Source organism: Hippocampus bargibanti, linkage group LG14 (genome assembly GCF_051943395.1).
Source record: "Hippocampus bargibanti isolate YZ-2025 linkage group LG14, ASM5194339v1, whole genome shotgun sequence".
NCBI lineage: Eukaryota > Metazoa > Chordata > Actinopteri > Syngnathiformes > Syngnathidae > Hippocampus > Hippocampus bargibanti.
Genome location: NC_142747.1, coordinates 16,302,514 through 16,323,081, shown reverse-complemented (window position 1 = coordinate 16,323,081; position 20,568 = coordinate 16,302,514). Strand labels below are relative to the sequence as shown.

General features: G+C 39.8%; 1 protein-coding gene across 1 annotated transcript; it reads left to right on the top strand.

Annotated features, from left to right (window-relative positions):
* The first annotated feature begins 287 nt into the window (after positions 1-287).
* itpkcb (inositol-trisphosphate 3-kinase Cb) lies at positions 288-20,447 on the top strand. The gene is made up of 8 exons (XM_089014578.1): positions 288-400; positions 498-1,604; positions 11,562-11,661; positions 11,738-11,951; positions 13,960-14,164; positions 15,410-15,511; positions 17,072-17,143; positions 18,310-20,447. The coding sequence occupies exons 2-8, from the start codon at positions 552-554 to the stop codon at positions 18,517-18,519; spliced, it is 1,956 nt and encodes a 651-aa protein (XP_088870704.1). The 5' UTR covers positions 288-400; positions 498-551; the 3' UTR covers positions 18,520-20,447.
* Positions 20,448-20,568: the final 121 nt, after the last annotated feature.

The following is a 20,568-nucleotide window of genomic DNA, read 5'->3' as shown; positions in this document are numbered from 1 at the left end:
GGAAAACATTGCAAGAGGTCTGACCAGCACTTTAGCGGAAAAAAAAAAAACAAAACCCAAACAAATTTGGGAATGGCTCTCCACGTCATGCTTTTCAATTCCCGAATAAATTTAGGAATGGCAGTGAATGGGTTAAGTTTGTCATGCTGTATAAAAACTAAGTAGCTCGGACCTATACTGTATTTAGTTCCATACAAATATTTACCATGATTATTAATTTGCTGGAGCATATAGGCTTGTAGTTTTGACTGAAATGGCGAGGCCCCTTGAAATGTATGTGAGTGCCAAAGGAAATTGTCGTTTATTGATGCTTGCCATTGCATTGAACAAGAGTTTGTGTCCTCCCACAGATGTGACTAGTCGCCTCAAACCCGACGGGTAGACTGAAGAACGGAACAAAGTAAGCTTTTATTCCAGTATTGGACTGTATGACTAATGGTGCGCTGTGTGTGTGTTTAAGAGTCACGCTACATTGAGCACTTTTGTTTAATCATCAGATTGAAGGACCCAAGGGAGTGTCTCTGGAGTTATTCTCTTTAACGGCGAGCGAGATGGGCCAAACTCGCTCGGTTGTTTCGCATTCACGCACCGCCCCCGGCAAAACATGGCAAGCAGACGAGGAGGTCATGCGTCCCGATACACGTAGACTAAAAGGCGAAAGAAAACGTCTCACTCTTCGGATACACGGAAAACAGATGAAAAGACAAACGCTGTCGTGTTTGGGGAGGCGTAAGCGAGACTCAAGCCCGACGCAAACGGAGCCGAGCTGCAGAAGCGAAGCGGGGGAGCCACCTGCCCGTCACGAACGACGAGAGGGAAAGTTACCCAGGGACGAGGCTGTATCGGCGGCCGACGAGCAGCTACTCGCCGCGGCTTCCCTGTTGGAGGCACAGACGTCCGACCGAGATGTGAGCGGGGAGACGACGGATGGTCCAACCGAGATGCCAATTTGGGAGAGGCGGAGCGCTGAAGTGAACCCTGAGAGCTGCGTGGAGACGATTAACACGCGGGAGGACAATGCCTCGGACCCATCGACGAGGGCCATGGAGTATCAGCCACTGAGGGAAAACAGCCACGATCGTTTAATGGCACCATTGGGAGAGTTGAGCCCGGATGAGTCTAACTCTAAGCGGACTTTAACAAGCTTACGGTCGGGGGATGGTGTTAACGAAGTGATCGATTCGATTACAATGACCCAAAGTGATTTAATTATCGTCTCGTGTCCACCCGAAGACACAAACTTTGACTCTGAAAAGCCTACCCAGAATCTCCATTATCGCGGACCCATACCAAAACTCATCATCACTCGGGACCCGAGTCCCACCCGCTCAGAGGAATCGTCAACCCGGTTATCCCTCCGCACTGAGCTTAGCACCGGTTGGGGTTCGGAGCTGCACCCGGACGACGAGTCTCCGTGCTCGGATAGCGGTTGTGGGGGGTCCCCGGCGCTATTGCGGTCTCCCAGGAAGCTGTCCAACTCGTCTTCACTCGGCCTGTCGTCCGCTTCGTCCTTCGAGGAGTCTGAAGACGACTACACGGGCAGCGACATCGAGTTCAGCTTGTCTCCATCTAGGTCCCTCTGCAGTTCGGAGGAGGGCCAACCGGTGAGTACCTTTTCAGTCTTACCAATGTCTGTTTGCGTACGCGTTAACATGAATTCAAGTTAAAATATTTGTGTTGCTCATGTGTTTTTACATTGAAACATATGGGGCATCACTGTGACGAAGTCGTTGTTTGCAAATATCTGCCTCAAGAGTTTGAAGGTACGAATTTGAAAGTCAACTCGTTTTCCCCCGTTGAAGACATAAAATAATGCATTGATGTATGAATGTTGTAATATGCATGGTTTTCAGTGTATTTGTTGGTTTATTGCCTGGCAACGAATTTACCTCGCACTCCTCAGGTGGGATAGGCAGCAACTCACCTGTCAAGAGGACAAGTCTTGTCAGGGATGGTGCAAGACCAGTGCTGGGTGGACAGGGGGACTTATGTCAATTTATACGCTTACCCCATATTTTATACGTTTTTTTTGTCATTTAAAAAATTTACGGGCTACTACAACTTTTATCAGAGGAAAACAATGTGAACCAATCTTACAAAGACCATTTTGGCTCAAATTCAGTTAGTCTCAACTGCTGGTAGCCAACAAAACTGCTGCCGCCGATCACTCCTATTGTGACGGCAAACCAGCAAAAGTAATCCTCACTCGTATATATATTTTTTTTGCGCTGCGTACGGTCGGTCGGATTGATAAAAGCATAACGTGCCCATGTGCGGTAAACTGTCTGCATTTCTGGTTGTCGTAGCATTTTTTTGAATCATTTCAAATAATGTACGGCATACTACAACTTTTATGCGGGAATTGTAATAATTTATAAGGGCAGCTATTAGCCAAGGTTGAAAGGTATGGGACTATAGCCCTGTCACAAATCTGTGTAGTCCCAGTTAAGCCCCTCTACAATTGTATTTGAGTTTCGAAAAACATTTATAAATGATTTTCTATGCCCCCCACTGTGTAGAATGAAACCTCTTTTTTCCCCCGGGAGAGAAAAAAATCCTGGAGCTGGACTTTAGTGTTCTACAAAATGAATGGATGCATTGAATGTTGAAAAATGCATAATTAGACTCACATGCCTGTACTATACAGTGCATGTGATGGCTCATATATAGACTTGTATATTTTATAGCCACTTTCACATGTGTTACATTAGCTCTAATATGTAATAAAAAGTAGAAGGTACATGTTTTGGTTGTGTGTGTCAGATGTTATGTTAATTGAACAGGGATACGGCAACAATGTCACTTTTATGACTTCCTCAATTATTAGTCTTTCAAGTGTGTCACTATTGGCATCAATGGAGGAAGACTAACATTTTTTTAATGAGGACGTCTTTTACAATACAGTTATAGTTGATTGCACGAAAGCCTGATTAGTATTGGATTGGATTGGATTGGATTGGATATGCCTTTATTAGTCTCACAGTGGAGAAATTTACATTTCACAGCAGCAAAGTGATGAAAGGAATGAAAGTAGAAAAACAAAATACATGAGCTGCTGGAAAGGCAGCCACTCTCGCGGCGCCGTCTTGAAGTCAAAAGAACAAAAAAAAAAAAAAAAAAAGTATTGTTTTAGTCATCGGCATGAGTGTGACATCAAAGTGTATTTCTCTGGTTAACAGCGCTGACGCAAACAAGTTTTTTTCAGTAGTTGCGTATTGTTGTTGTATATGTTGTATTATTGTTGAAAGATAATACTTCTCCGCCTTACCCACAATTAAGCTGTTCATCAATATGTTGCGTTTTCATACACAGTATAATAAATCGAATCAACGTTACCTCTGAACAGTCCACCCTCTTGTGGAATTTTAGTTTCCTCTTTTGCAGACTGAGTCAGACATTCAACAGTAAGAAGTTTAAATAGAGGCTCATTCATGGTAGGTAGGCTGAGCCAAAACTCCTTGTTTTGGTTTGAGTCACTTTATAACTCTTAAAGGACAACCGACACCTCCCGACAAGTTGTGTCTATAATTTAAAATCACTACAAATGACTTCTACTGAGTGCATTTTACAAAGATTCTACCGCATATAGCTATATTTTACGTTTTAAGACTCGCGCTGAATATTCAGGAAGTCTTGTTTTCGAGTTGATGACGATGCCTGAAGTGACGTCACATTTGGAACGCCCCTGACCGAGAAAGCGACACACAATGCATTTTGGGTCCTTTGTTTGGTCTGAAAACATCATGTTGATCCGTGTTGATGGCGAAATTAAAAGGAAAACTACAGAAATAACGCGATGGTGAATCGTTATGTGTCGCAGCCAATTGCGTTAAAACACATAAAGAATGTGTAAATTTACACAAATTCCCAGCGGACAAATCAGCCATTTCCAACGTAGCTTGTGCATCATCTTGTGCATTTTCTGGGCGCTGCATTGGCGTCCAGACGGCTCGAATTGATACGGAAGGACTTCTTTAATCGATTGCAAACATTTATGCTTTCCTCTTCAGAACTATTTGAATCATATTCATAACTGGATGAGTAACAAGAAAGCATCTTCTCTGAATCTGAACTCCCTGAAGCCATTTTTTTTATTCTGGAGCAAGGCAGTGTGTGACCAATAGTGACGCCACGAACAAGAAGGCGGGATTTTCTCAATAACCCCAGTTCCAAGCTCATCTTGTCGCAGTTTTGGGACACTTTAAGTCATTTTTATTGGTGTTTTGCATTTGACTAAAAATATCAGCCTGTGTGTTTTGGGTATTTTCGATGCTATAAAACGTTTTTCTGATGTCAGTTAGGAAACAAAAAAATGGTGTCAGTTGTCATTTAATTACCGTATTTTCCGGTGTATAGGGCGCACCGGAGTGTAAGGCCCAATCAATATTAGCGGCGGAAAGAAGGAGTACTCGGAAAAAGGCGCGCAATACAAAATCTAACTTGCAACATCTCTGTCCGAACATTTTTCCACATACCAGCAAAAATGTTCCTGTGTACCGTTGTTCGTAACTTCAATGTTCGTAAGTAGGGTTGTGTCTGTAGCTTTTCCGAGTCAACGAAAATGCGATCACAGTAGAGTGAAAGTCGATCAATGTCATTCATATATTTTCCGCCCTGTATAGGTGTCCCTTCACTCCTCCCCCCACTTCAGGGGGTCGGGGGTCCTGCACCTCAGACCGGTTTTGGGTCGGGACATACTGTGACTGACTGGCATTTAAAAAAAAAAGGGGGGGGGAGAAAGCATATTATCACTTCTCCATTTTAACTGTCTCTATATAACCTGTCATGTTTACCATACTTGCATATTTTCCAAGTCAATGCGTTGCCGCTCTCATTTTTGGTAAATTATGTAGTACAGCTGTGGGCTGTAATGCGTGGAATTGAGGTCAACAACTAATAACAATTTTGCCCACCCCAAAAAATTAAATGGCTCAGACGTGTAAACGTCACGTCGGCCATTTTGAATGGATTTCGACTTACGACTGTTTGACTTACGACCGTTTTGTTGGAACGGAACCTGGTCGTAACTCGGATGTTACCTATATTATGTATGAAACATGACAGAGTTGTAGAAACCTTCCATTGGGTGCTCGTTTGATGCATTTGTTGTTCCATACGCTTTTAGTTTGAGTCACTTTAGCCAATGAATGGATGCTGTCACTTACTGGCTATTACAAATCCAAAGGCAGGAAATGAGCAACCTGAACCTTTGTAACAAACAGGATGACATGTTCTCGTTAGTTTCTGATAAGAGTCTGGGATTTAATAGGCACATTGTGTCCTTTTCTGAGTTGGGTTTAAAAAAAAGGAGTTTTGTGTCCCAGAAAGAGAAGGTGCGTTTTGATGGTTGCAGACAGCTTCAAAAAAAAAAAAGCCTCAGTCTCGCCGTCAAACCAGTTATAGGCGATACGCTCTGAAGGCTTCAGCAACTTGCTCACACACGCAGACACACACACACACACACACACACACACAACATTTTTTGTACTCAGGGTTGAGCGTGTTGTGTGTCATGGAAAAGTGAACAGAAGTAGAATCTGGTTGCTAGGCAGCATCTTATAGTACTTTTTTCCCCTTTCGTGTATCAAGCTGTACCCTAACATTGACACTCAAAGGTTACTCGTACACGTCGGTGTTAATATAATTTATATAACATTAGCCTTTTTTAAAAATAAAAAAAATCCTGCTGACCGTAACAAGACAAAGTGGAACAAAATACAAAAGGAAAAATGTATGTTCAAGATTACAAACACTGAAACTTTAAATTTAGAATACATTACAGATTTAGATTAGAATTTAGATTACATCCACAGAATACATACGTGATGTTTCCCCTTTTTACGCACACTCGACAGGCAGACTTGCTTTCCATGATTATGTAAGCTTGGCATTCTCCCAGGCTATATGGAAATCCATGAAACGAGTTTTTAAAAAATGGCAAATAAAAACCCAGAGGCAACAAAACTCTTGTGTCAGCGACCGGAAGCACACTTGCCATTTTCCATTTGTGGCTGTCACACTAAATTGGGTAATATTTAAGATGATGAAATGTTCCCAACGTTGTTTGATAAAGTCTTTGTACAAGTTAAATTCACAAAGCTACTGAATGAACTTTTGTCAAAAACAAGTGAGCGGGACTTCAATGTCAGTCTAGAAGTTAGCATTATTTTCTAGAAAATTTAATTTCCATATTTCAAACATGGTATTTAAATCATGTGTAATAACATACAATGCATTTTTTTCCTCATGGAAAATACAGTAAAGTCTCGTTATATCGATATCGGATATATCGATAGTCCCGGTTATATCGATACTATTTCTATGCACGCACGGAGAAAATTACATGCAAACAGGGTCGGATATATCGATAGTCCCGGTTATATCGATATTTTTTCGGACTCCCTTGAATATCGATATAACGAGACTTTACTGTATTGAGAATGGAAATGTGTTTTATGATTAAATATTTGCCATTTAAAATTACACTTGGGCTGCCATTGGATTGGATTTGGATTTACCTTTATTAGTCTCACAGTGGTGAAATTTACATTTCACAGCAGCAAAGTTATGAAATGAATGAAAGAAGTATTAAAAAAATACAGGAACTGCTGGAAAGGCAGCCAATCTCGCGGCGCCATCTTGAAGTCAAAAGAATAATAAAACCTAAATAACAAATAATACGACAAGACAAAGAGAGTCATTCAATTTTAAGCACTTTCTGTACCCTCTTTGTTACATGAAGTGGTTCTCGATGAAAGAGGAGAGGATCAAAGTGTCCTTTTCACCAGTGGACCAGGGACGTCATGGTGGACTGTGCACGTCTACTACAAGCTAAATGTTGAAAGCAAACACGAAGCTGTAGCGTCCATTGACAAAAAGAGATTGATAGTCATAAAAGTGTAAATAACGTCAAACATTTTTTGTAAATTATAGTTTTTAGGGACATGCAAAGGGAGATGCGGGGCAGGGAAACGACAGCCTCAGGAGCAACACATCTGGCCCATTGAGCATTCACGTGATCAGTCTTTTTTTGTTGTTGTGCAAATGTATTTTTTTTTCATTAAAAAAGCAAGATTTTGAAATAATTCGTTAATTGTAAATAACAAAATGGCTCTTCTCAATTAGTAAAAAATAACTATGAAAGTTAAAGCATTTTACATTCAATTATAAATACATTTTAACCAATCTAAAAATGAATTTCTTTTATTTGAGGGTAATAAAAATGTATTGTAGAAATAAGCCATCTCCAATTTGTAAAAAAATGTAATTCACGATTTATTGCATATGTGTCAAAGTCAAGGCCCGGGGGCCAAGTCTGGCCCGCCACATCATTTTATTCGGCCCATGAAAGCAAATCAAGCATGTGAAGTGCCATGATGCTTGCTAAAGTCCAAACCAAATTTTCAAATTGTCATATGTAAACTACAATAACAGTCATTATTCTTGACTTCAGATTTTAAAACTTGTTATTCATTAACTCATTCACTGCCATACGATGTCCACTCCAGTGCTGGGGTTTTTGTCATTTTCACTCAAAATCCAGGACCCCCAGAATATTGAGTTTTCAGACTACATAAGCATTCAATGCAGCTTAACAAATGTTAGACTCTCTTCTTTCATCAGTTTTACATTGTGCCTTAACAACAGCTGAAACTGGAACAAAGTGCTAACAGGGAAAAAGGGGAAATGATACCCCCTTGTGGAAGGGAAAAAATATTGCCCTGGCCAACGCTTTATCGGTACCCAAACAATAAAAAAAAACTAAACTCGAACAAATTCGGGAATTAAAAAAAGGGAAATTATTCCCCTTGCGGAACAGAAAACATGGCCAGAGGTCTGGCCAGCGCTTCATTAGCACTACAGCAAGAAAAAACAAAACCTCAACAAATTCGGGAATGACGCTCATATTTTCATTGAATGGTAGTAAATGAGTTGATATGTGGAGGAGTGAAACATTCTAATGGTTTCCTCTAATTCATAAGAAACTTTTTAGAGCAAGGGTGTCAAAGTCATTTTTTGCCGCAGGCCACATTGTAGTTATGGTTTCCTCTCGAGGGCCGTTATGAATTTGGGGAACCCATTAGAATGTTTAAATCCCTTCAAATATTACATATGGAGCACACAGCAAATTAATGAATAACTCGTTTTCAAATCTGAAGTCAAGAATAATGACTTTTATTGTTGTTGACATCCAAAAATATGAAATTTTGGCTCAGATTTTAGCAATCATCATGGAATTTAACAAGATTGATTTGCTTTCGCGGGCCGAAAAAAATGATGTGGCGGGCCGGATTTGGCCCGCGGGCCTTGACTTTGACACCTGTGTTTTAGAGGAAACCCTAAAAATTAGTTTGACACCCATCATATATATATATTTCACACAGTATTATTTTATTAAATAACTAGTTTATAGATAATAATGAAACACGTTTCCTTTCCCGCCCTCATTAACACATTTAAAGAGTCAGTGCTCAGACAATGTGAAGCAACGGGGTGCGGTTTTGATATAAAACACTGAAGAGTCACCTAACAGGTTCTGCATACAAGCGAGCGCTTGCTTGTCCACACATTTCCATTCATTGAGTGCCATTCAATTCTTCCAACATTTGCTCAACTTTATGTCCGTTACACACTTTGCCCCGATGCGCATGCCCACTGTAGGTTTACACACCACTGTGGAATTTGCCACAACGGCAAAGAATGAATGTCCACTGTTCCCACCCCCGTTTCATCGTGTTTCTGCTATTGGCTCGGCGTGGGGGGCTCAAAATGGGGGAGGGGTGGGGGGATTATAGGATGAGGAAGAACAAAGAAGATGGGAGCAGCGGTAAAGAAAGAGAAAAGCAAAGGTCGATTTGTCGATGGAACCAAAGCGGGCTTGGTGAATTTCAAAGTAAAGGGACGTGATAGCATGTTAAAACAGCGCCGACAGGGTTTTGGAATTCACACGCCAAGAACCAGAGGTAGCTTTGTGTGAAGGTTAGACAGGAGGATTATGAAGCAAGCGACACAAGCCTGCTCATGTTGGCTGGGACAACAACAGAAGGCGCTGTAACTAAGGAAGAGAGAAAAAGATGCTTGGGGGAGGATTCCAAGACCAGCGCATTGCTGGGGCCCACCTCTGGCGACCCCTCATTAACGGTGAAGGAAAAATGTTGTTTTGTCTCTAGGATCGCATTTACGTCAATGAAATCCCATTGAGAGTTTTTAAAGGTGCTTATAAATGGAATGTATTTTTATTATTATTAGACATCTTTAAAGAAAATCTACGTCCGTCCGCCCCATAGTCAAAAAGTTCTGGGTTTAAATCTCAGCTTTTGTGTTTCCTTCTGTGGATTTTGCATGATTCTCTCCGTGCTTGCGAGCACTTCTCCCACATTCCAAAAGTGTGCGTGTGTGGTTGTTTGGAGGTTCTAGAATGTGAATGGTGCCCTGTCATTGACCAGCAACTCATCCTGTGTGTCACCCTGCCTCTCACCAAAATGCCGCTGGGATGGATCGCTACTATTTTGTGACCCTGAACAGAATACAAACACGAACAGTAATACCTGATTGTGTATTAGCTGACTACTGACATGACCTGATATTGCCCTGGTTATGTGGGTGTATATATACAGTAAAGTCTCGTTATATCGATATTCAAGGGAGTAAAAAATATATATATCGATATATATATAATATGCGTATAGTATATATATATATATATATATCGATATATATATATATATATATATATATATATATATATATATATAAGCATTATTTTTTGTTTTTAACTGAATTGCTGCCATTCCGGAATTTATTCGGGAATTGGAAAGTGTGAAGTGAGAGCCACTCCCGAATTTGTTTTTGGTTTAGTTTTTATTCTTCCGGTGGGTGCCGATAAAGCGCTGGTCAGACCTCTGGCATTGTTTTTTTTCCTTTCAACAAGGGGGCAGAATTTCCCTGTTTTCCACGTTTGCGGTTTGTTCCAGCTTCAGCTGTTGTTAAAGCGCTATCTTCTTCTTTTCCTTTCGGCTTTTCCCTTTAAGGCAGGGGTGTCAAAGTCATTTTTTTCCGCGGGCCACATTGTAGTTATGGTTTCCTCTCGAGGGCCGTTATGAATTTGGGGAACCCATTAGAATGTTTAAATCCCTTCAAATATTACATATAGAGCACACAGCAAATTAATGAATAACTTGTTTTCAAATCTGAAGTCAAGAATAATGACTTCTATTGTGGTTGACATCCAAAAATATGACATTTTGGCTCAGATTTTAGCAATCATCATGGAATTTAACAAGTTTGATTTGCTTTCGCGGGCTGAAAAAAAATGATGTGGCGGGCCGGATTTGGCCCGCGAGCCTTGACTTTGACACCTGTGCTTTAAGGGGTCGCCACAGCAAATCTATATAAACCAATATGTATATATTGCATTGCATTTTGGACAGCCACCCTCATTTCAAGCTCATATAACTCCAGACCCATATAATTTAGTAATTCACTCTTTTTTTTCTGATTAAAGAAGAGAGTGGAAGGTTTCTAACGCTGTATTTATGTAGTCCTAAAATTCAATATTCTGTGGGTCCTGGAATTTGAGTGAAAATGACAAAAACCCTGGCACAGGAGTGGATCGTCTGGCAGTGAATTAGTTAAAAAAAATCACTAGCTTTGTGCAGTTGTATGACAATAATGACAGTGACAGTGTTACTCAAACATGACATGCACTGTGGAATAAATTTTAATTGATGGCGACAGTTTTGAAAAATGCAGTGAACAAATTCACATTATTTCCCCTGATGGAACATAATTTTCACTCTTTGACTTTGCTCCGCATTGGACATTTTATTGTACGTATTTATAACATCCTTCTGTGCAGTGTAACTTTACCCAATTGCCTGACAAAATTATGAAAACAACATTACAATGACGGATGACCAAGAAGTCAAATCCGGTGTCTTTTTCAGGTCAACAAAGGGCCGCTGCGCATATTGCTGCGCAACTGCTGTTTTATTGTGACAGAATTTCCACGCCGCAGCTGTGGAAAGAATGCATGCAAAGACCGCAGAGATATTGCCGGCATGTAAACACGGTGTTCATAGGAGGCTTGTCGCAATTTTTATGACTGTACATTGAAAGATTATTTTCATGTTCTCTCGTTCTTGTTTCGGTAAATTGTCCAAAATTACTTCCATATCACATGAATCACAAAAATCAGAAAAAAACGGCTCAGAATGCAGAAATCAGAATAAATAACACTGACATGGACGCTTTGTCCATTTGATTTCTTACTCACACACACGCACGCTAATCTGTCCCAACTGTCCTTGCTCTTCAGATAAAACACACCGGCTTCAGACAGTACGTCTCTGTTTTACATCACCACACTTTAGTAAATGTTTTATGAATGGGCTTTGTCAGTGCGCCTCTCCCGGCCTGAAAGGGGAGGATCTGACCAATGTCTACTAAAGTGCGTATGTATGAAGTGCATTTTAGCTCACTCGCTGCTAAACTTCAACAGAGTGACTATTGGCTGTTCTATATTAGATATCCACAATGACTGTTTTCTGTTTCTCTTCCAGAATAAGTCATGGCATAAGTTGAAAACCATGGTTCACTGGTCACCTTTCGTCGTGTCCTTCAAGAAGCGTTACCCGTGGGTGCAGCTCGCCGGCCACGCAGGTTTGTTTACGAAGCGTAAGCCATGCGTGAATCAGTCATACAACACGAAGCCATTTTAATCTTCAATCTGCTTTAGGTAACTTCCAGGCCGGCGAGAACGGTCGCCTATTAAAGCGATACTGCGAGTGCGAGCAACAATGTCTCCAGAAGCTAATGAAGGACACTCTTCGGCCCTACGTGCCCGGTTATTATGGGGTGGTGCAAAGAGATGAGCAGGACTACAATCTGATGGACGACCTGCTGTCTGATTTTGATTCGCCGTCCATTATGGATTGTAAAATGGGCTGCAGGTAAGACATCACTTGACTTTGCCGACTGTATGGGTGACAGTTGTTGTATCTGTAATCCACTTTGATCAATTCAAAGGCTGAACTAAACGTAATTATATTTTCAACCTTGTGTAAACAATCTTTTACTGCCTTCTCACCCCCTAAAAATGATGCGTTAGAATTACACAATTCCTACATTCCCAAAACTGCATCTTTAAGTAAAATTCCGTGGAAATCAAACATAATTCCTGGGGGAAAAATAGTTGGAGAACACTGCATGTTTAAAAATAAAACAGGATTTGTTTGACTTTAGAATTAAGATGTGTTTAGAAATCGTGAGTAGTACAGTCCACAGTCTAAATTGCAATACAATGGGGGATAAGTTTGCAATGAAGTAGCATTGTAATAATAATCGAGAAATATTATGATTATTTTGCCATTTAACTCATTCACTGCCATTCCCGAATTTATTCAGGAATTAAAAAGCGTGATGTGGAGCGCCATTCCCTAAGTCACAGGTGTCAAAGTCAAGGCCCGCGGGCCAAATCCGTCCGCCACATCATTTTTTTCGGCCCGCGAAAGCAAATCAAACTTGTTAAATTCTGATGATTGCTAAAATCTGAGCCAAAATGTCATATTTTTGGATGTCAACCACAAAAAAAGTTATTCTTGACTTCAGATTTGAAAACGAGTTCTTCATTAATTTGCTGTGTGCTCTCTATGTAATATTTGAAAGGGATTTAAACATTCTAATGGGTTCCCCAAATTCATAACGGCCCTCGAGAGGAAACCATAACTACAATGTGGCCCGAGGCAAAAAATGACTGACACCCCTGCCCTAAGTTGTTCGTATTTTGTTTTTTCTTGCGGGGGTTGAGGGGGAGGGGGGTGCCGATAAAGCACTGGTCAGACCTCTGGCAATAAGGGGGCAGCATTTGCATTTTGTACAGCTGCTCCCATTTCAAGCTCAGATAATTCTAGACCCATATACAGTAAAGTCTCGTTATATCGATATCGGATATATCGATAGTCCCGGTTATATCGATACTATTTCTATGCACGCACGGAGAAAATTACATGCAAACAGGGTCGGATATATCGATAGTCCCGGTTATATCGATATTTTTTCGGACTCCCTTGAATATCGATATAACGAGACTTTACTGTAACTTAGGAATTAACTCTTTCTTTTCTGATGAAAGAAGATAATCTGATGTTTCTCACGCTGAATTGACTGTTTATGTTGTCCTAAAACTCAATTTTCTGTGTGTCCTGCAATTTGAGTAAAAATGACAAAAACCCTGGCACTGGAGTGGACACATTTTTTTGCGCATCGTCTGGCAGTGAATGAGTTAATGTTTGAAGGAATGAATAAAATAAAAACATTCAGATAATGTTAGCGCCTATCCCATCATTCAAAAACATTATATTCCTAAAATAATGGCAATGGATTTGATATGTCTGTCCAAGCTCACAGGAGTGGTCCAACAATGAAACGGTTTCTTCAGCCGTCATCTGTACTTCTTTAAGTACAGATGACGGCTGAAGAAACCTTTTCATCGATGGATTTGATAATGTATGAGTTGAAATGTTCTCAGAGCCTGGTAATATAAAACAAGGAGTCAACAGAGTAGCTTTATACATACAGTAAAGTCTCGTTATATCGATATTCAAGGGAGTCCGAAAAAATATCGATATAACCGGGACTATCGATATATCCGACCCTGTCTGCATGTAATTTTCTCCATGCGTGCATAGAAATAGTATCGATATAACCGGGACTATCGATATATCCGATATCGATATAACGAGACTTTACTGTATTTCTCAAACAAAGTAGCATGAAACCCCTCATCTGCTCGATTTTCCAATTGGTTTCACTTTAGAGGCCTTGAACACGACTAGTTTTCAGTTGTTTGCATGATATGTGTCCTTTGTTGTGACAACAACGTCCATTTAGGTTAGTTGGTAAAACTGTTGGAATTTAGCCACAAAATAAGAAAAATGTTGCCTGTCTACACTGGTCAAGGACCTATTTGGAGGAGGAGCTGATGAAAGCGAGAGAGCACCCGCGCTTGCGCAAGGATATGTACGACAAGATGGTCGCCGTGGATCCCGATGCCCCCACCGAAGAGGAAAAGGCCCAACAAGGCGTACTCAAGCCCAGATACATGCAGTGGAGGGAAACGCTCAGCTCCACAGCCACGCTTGGCTTCCGCATCGAGGGTATCAAGGTCAGTCATTCAAGTGAGCGGTAGATTCTTTATTTACCGTATTTTCCGGTATATAAGGCGCACCAGAGTACATTGCAAACCCCTGTTCAATTGTGTATGTTCGATTTTTTTTCCATATACAGTGATACCTTGGCTTACAAACTTAATTGGTTCCCAGACAGAGTGTGTAAGGCGAAAAGTGTGTATCCCAAAAATTAATTTCCCATAGGAAACCATTACAATGAGAATAATCCGTTCCCAGGTCCCCATAAAACATAATTTTCTACTTTCTAATTTTCTAAGCCTTAAAATGACACAAAATATACATTCTTTTATGTATAATAAATCTGCTATGGTATTATAATTAAATAAATAAACTGTAGTTTTATTCACCTTTGTGATGGTCGTTGATGGCTTGATGGAATGGAGTGGCCGGTTTCATCAGCATTAAACACTTGATGAGGAACGTAACCTTCTTTCACCATCTTGAGGAATGATTCCTTGTAGGTGCTTTCTCTGTGATAATTTTATCTTTTTCCTCATCAATTGTGTTCTGTTTATCTGGGTTGATAGCTTTTTGTATCAAGTGTACAGATGGCTTTCGCGGGTTGTTTGTGGAGCCTGATTGATGGGATATTTTAACCTTGCAGTCTACACTGCCTTTGAACTATCAAAGTTGAAACACTCTCACTGTCGTCTGCCTGTCTCTTTAATGTTCAAACCACCTCCCCTCACTGCTGCGTTCTTGACCAATCACGTGGCTTTAACCGAAGACTGGGGCTGGGGAATAGAGGACAAAAACAGTCAGCTGCCATTTTCTTGTTCGGAGAAAGGGCTCGTTCGCGAACGACACGTCACTCATTGTGGCAGCTCCGTGTGTATCCCGAAAAATAGTTTGTATGCCAAGGTAAAATTGTCATAAATTTAACGTTCGTAAACCGAAAAGTTCATAAGCCAAGGGGTTCGTAAACCGAGGTATCACTGTTGTTGCTCGACCTTTTGTGGCTCAATATGACTTCACATAACAGCCGCACCTGCGTATAAAGCACAGGGTCATCTTTTGAAGAAAATTCATGCTTTTGTGTGTGCCTTATTTACCGTAAAATACAGTAAATGCTTTCCGCAATTATTCATAGAGTGGACGAGTTGAATTTTCCCATTTTGGAATCAGACTTGAATGTCCCAAAATGGGGGAAACGAGATGCTCTGTGAATACATGATGACAGCACAGTACATGCTGAATTGAATGGTTCTTTTCTTCTGCAGAAAGCTGATGGCACCTGCAACACCAATTTTAAGACCACCAAACTCAAGGAGCAAGTGATGCGGGCCTTGGAGGACTTTGTTGACGGAAACACTGAGACCCTGGTGGGTTTTCAGTCACCGTTGATTTGTAATGACTTTTTTTTCTTGGAAATTAAAAGCAGTTCCCGGATGTGTAAAATGGTCCAAGTATCAGGCATTACTTTACACCTTTGTATATTTTGTCTTCATAAAATTAGCCGGTTTTGATAGGTGACCCCCGTTTTTATGCCAGTGAGTCAGCTGTTATCCCACCTCCATACATTTCTGGCCTAACAGTGAAACCGGTTTTCATTATCATGACAACTAGGGAGGAACTTGAGCTTTGTGATGAAATAGTCTCATCAGAGTGCCTCTGGTCATCCTGCAAGTGTAAATGTATTCGTGGGCTGGACTTGACCAACGAGTATATGGCTGATAGTGTCACCATTGAGTCTGTGTGTGTTCCAGCTAATGTTTGGCCGTCACTTCTCGACTTTGAAACACAACTTGAGCCAGAGCAGTGCAAAGATAGGCTTTTTATCTGTAATGTCTGTGTCAGAGATGTTCGATCAGACACTGTGGACAAAACCTCGAATACAGGAAGATTGTCTTTTACTGCCGGCAGGAGACGCAGCCATTCATGACAGACGCCTGAATTCTGCAGCCCTCTGTCAAGCTATTTATTGAGAGTATATGCAAATTTAAGTGATACGTTCGTAAAACATAGTTTTCTTGATTAGAATACCACACCTCTTGAGTTCTAAGCATGTACAGCTGTAAGCAATAAAACATTGTCTTTTCCATGAACTGATACATTTGGAACCTGGCTAATGAGCTTTTCCTGTGAAGGAGTTTCAAGTCGTAAATTACTTCGGTGATAAAGGAGTTTCCCAAGTCCTAAATTCTGCCCAAGGCCAGATCTCCTGGATGAAGATGACCATTTAACTTGCTGTGTCTGTTCAACTTAGGTTGACCTCAGGCCATGTGCGCCTTTTATTTGGTTGGCCAGCTAAGCATGAAACTTTTAAAAATGATAACTTCTTATTCTGTCTAATCTCTATCAGTCTGACATAAAGACGATAAATTGTTTAGGCTACACTACGTCCCTTTACGTTGGCTGAGGGGAATGTGACAGTTAAAAAAAAATACAATTTGTGTTTTAAAGTTTAGCTTTCACCAATAAAAATGGTCTTGATTGCACATTATGTATTTTCATGGGCTATTTAGTTTTGTACTTCTAAATTTGCATTACCTTCCTTTTCCTTGAATCGGAATCCGAATCCGCCTTTTGTAAATTTATAAACTTCTAAATGAGTTTTAATTTAAAAAAAACGCACACACATACATATATTAATATATATTTGTTTGGAATATTTTTCACATTATTTTCCCCGTTTTGCCATTCCTGTATTTATCTTCGCCACCACACCCTTATGTCTCACTAAGTTTCACTTCCTGTTTTTTATTTTATTATTACACTTTTCCTCTTCAACATTCCTGTTACCCTTCTTGCGGCACCATGAAACCCATGTTTAGTTTTATTTACATTTTTTAGGGGGGGGGGTCATGTTTTCTGTCTAAACTTAGAGCTATCAGTCAAACAAGATTTTAAAGCTTTTGTCCTTTTCCATTCTATTCATTCAGAACTTGTACCTGCAACGCTTGGAGGACCTGCGGACCGTGCTGGAGCAGTCACATTTCTTCAAGACCCATGAGGTAACATTCACACAATTCCAAACAAACCTGTTTGCTGGAGTTTTGAGATTTGGTGATATTTCACCATAATTTCCTTCCATGCAATTTGTATGTTAGCGTTAATATTTTTTTTTCTTGATTTAATGAGCATATTTGCATATTTGCAATTCTATGTTTTGATAATATAGAAGTCAGGCCATTGCAATATATATATATATATATATATATATATATATATATATATATATATATATATATATATATATATATATATATATATATATATATATATATATATATATATATATATATATATATATATATATATATATATAGGCAAATCCTGCCCCCTTGTGGAACGGACAAACATTGTGAGAGGTCTGACCAATGCTTTATCAGCACCGCAAGAAGAACTAAAATTCGAACAAATTCGAGAATGGCGCTCAACGTCACACTTTTCAATTCCCGAATAAATTAGTAAATGGCAGCGAATGAGTTAAAAATGAAATATGACACATCCCCAATACCTATTATTACATGTATTGCTGTATTTTCTGGTGTATAAGGCGCACCGGAGTATAAGGTGTACACACAATGAATGGTGTATTTTCAAACATTTTATCATATATAAGGCCCACCTTCAATGAATGAAAAAAGTTTGACAAACATGTATGTATGTATATGTATGTATATGTATGTATATATATATATATATATATATATATGTATATATATATATATATATATATATATATATATATATACAGTAAAGTCTCGTTATATCGATATCGTACCGCTTATTACGATACTATTTCTATGAACGCAAGGAGAAAATTACATGCGGGCAGGGTCGGATATATCTATAGTCCCGGATATTATTTCGGACTCCCGAGAATATCGATATAACGAGACTTTACTGTATATAATATATATATATATATATATATATATATATATATATATATATATATATATATATATATATATATATATGCAGTATATATATATATATATGCAGTATATATATATATATAGAGAGAGATAGAGTGTGTGATGTGATTTTCCTTTTGATTTTTTTCAATAGAAGTTAGTTAATGAAAGATATGTATTCATCTGTCATTCCTCGAGTATCTGTACTTCTACTTAGGTCGAATGTGTGACTACTTTTCCTGCCTGTGATGTTGCAGGTGGTGGGCAGCTCTCTACTTTTTGTACACGATGCCTCAGGGAAGGCCCGCGTGTGGATGATTGATTTCGGCAAGACGGTACCACTAGCTGCACACAGGACCTTGGACCACCGGACCCCCTGGGTAGAGGGCAACCAGGAAGATGGCTATATGTGGGGGCTGGACAACCTCATAGATATTTTTGGCTCCATGCTGTCACAGGTGTCCTGAGCTGGAGTGCCTCAAGACTTCTCAATTATAAAACTGGAAAAAGTGCTGATTGCGGACTAAAGCCACTTCAGAAAGACAGGACTTTAATGGCTGAGCGGATTCCAGCCTTGTTTGTTATCGGCTCCCTGAAAAAAAGCATCACAGCCTCCATGGGAGTTTTACCCCATTTCACGGTTTGCAAAGAAAGACACAGCAACACTAAAACACTGGTTATTGAATGAACCATGTCAATGACCAGTATAAGTGCAAATTTTATTTTCCTGGCTTTTATACTAACCCACTTTGTACATTTTTTCTACAGGTGACTCTTTAAAAGAAAGATCGTTCCTGATCATTTTCTTCTTCAACGACCATTAACAGAACAATGCTGAACGTGCCCTTTCTCTCCCCCGCACCCCTTCATTGATCTAAATACAAGCGACAACTGTTTGTTTGAAACTTGCTGCACTATGCATCCTAACGAAAGCCTTTGATCAAAACTCTTTTTTTAGCAGCAGTTGTGTTTACTCACACACACACTCAAAAGAATTGAACTGTTTTATACTTTTACAGCGACTTTGGAGCCACGCGAGAGTGTCGCTGAACATTTTTGAACTGGAATGAGCTGATTCAAGTGATTACTTTTCTCATGTTTCACCATTTTGTATCCTTATCTTCAAACTGGACTCGGTATGTGGAAAAACAAATAGCAGCAATAACATGATGCATGATGAGACATGATTGACGTACCGGAGTAAATCACTGTGCGTGTGTGATTTCTGAAAAGTCAATATCGACTTGTTTACAGAGTACAGTTATACCTCGAACCCCTTGGCTTACGAACTTTTCGGTTTACGAACGTTAAATTTATGAAAATTTTACCTTGGCATACAAACTTTTTTCGGGATACACACGGAGCTGCCTCAATGAGTGATGTCATTCGCGAACGAGCCCGTTCTTCTAACAACAAAATGGCACCTCTATTCCCCGCCCCCAGTCTTCGGTTAAAGCCACGTGATTGGTCAAGAACGCAGCCGTGAGAGGGGGTGGGGTTTACAGATAGAGAGAGAGTGAAGCCGTTCTCCCAAAAGTAAATGGCTGTCAACTTTTTTTTGTCCTCTATTCCCCGCCCCCAGTCTTCGGTGAAAGCCACGTGATTGGTCAAGAACGCAGCAGTGAGGGGAGGTGGTTTAAACATTAAAGAGACAGGCAGACGACAGTGAGAGAGTTTCAACTTTCATAGTTCAAAGGCAGAGTGTAGACTGCAAGCTTAAAATATCCCATCAATCAAGCTCCACAAACGACCCGCACAAGCCACCTGTACACTTGATGCAAAAAGCTATCAACCCAGCTAAACACAACACAATTGATGTGGAACTAGATAAAATTATCACAGAGAAAGCACCTACATGGGATCATTCTTCAAGATGGTAAAAGGTTATGTTCCACATAAAGTGTTTAATGCTGAGGAAACCGGCCACTCCATTCCATCAAGCCATCAACGACCATCAAAAAGGTAAATAAAATGGCTTTATTATAAAGTACAGTTTATTTCTTTAATTATAATACCATAGCACATTTATTATACATAAAATAAGTTATATTTTGTGTTCTTTTAAGGCTTAGAAAAGTAGAAAATTATGTTTTATGGGGACCTGGGAATGCATTATTCTCATTTTAATGGTTTCCTATGGGAAATTAATTTTTGGGATACACATTTTTTGCCTTACACACTCTGTCTGGGAACCAATTAAGTTCGTAAGCCAAGGTATCACTGTATTATATTCCTCCTTCCATGCATGTACAGCAGCTAACAAATTATTTTCCCTTTCTCCTAACTGGGTGATTTCTTGTGTGAGCAAACTGAATATCGTACATACATTTGGTATGAACTCGTCTTTTCAATGAAGGGAACAGATTGCAATAAACTGGAAATAAGGCTGTAGAAAGTGACTTTTTTCTTCTTCATAACTTCTCTTTTTTTCCTGAAATTGGGAGAATTTAGCCACGTCATGCTGGAAGCCCAACTGCATCAATGGAACCGGTTTTAGCCACACCCCAAAAATTCAA

Excerpts from the sequence above, each read along its gene's own strand:
- itpkcb (XM_089014578.1), top strand. The coding sequence starts at position 552 with ATGGGCCAAACTCGCTCGGTTGTTTCGCATTCACGCACCGCCCCCGGC. Across the intron at positions 1,605-11,561 it reads GTTCGGAGGAGGGCCAACCG|AATAAGTCATGGCATAAGTT; the intron begins GTGAGTACCTTT and ends TTTCTCTTCCAG. Across the intron at positions 11,952-13,959 it reads GATTGTAAAATGGGCTGCAG|GACCTATTTGGAGGAGGAGC; the intron begins GTAAGACATCAC and ends ACACTGGTCAAG.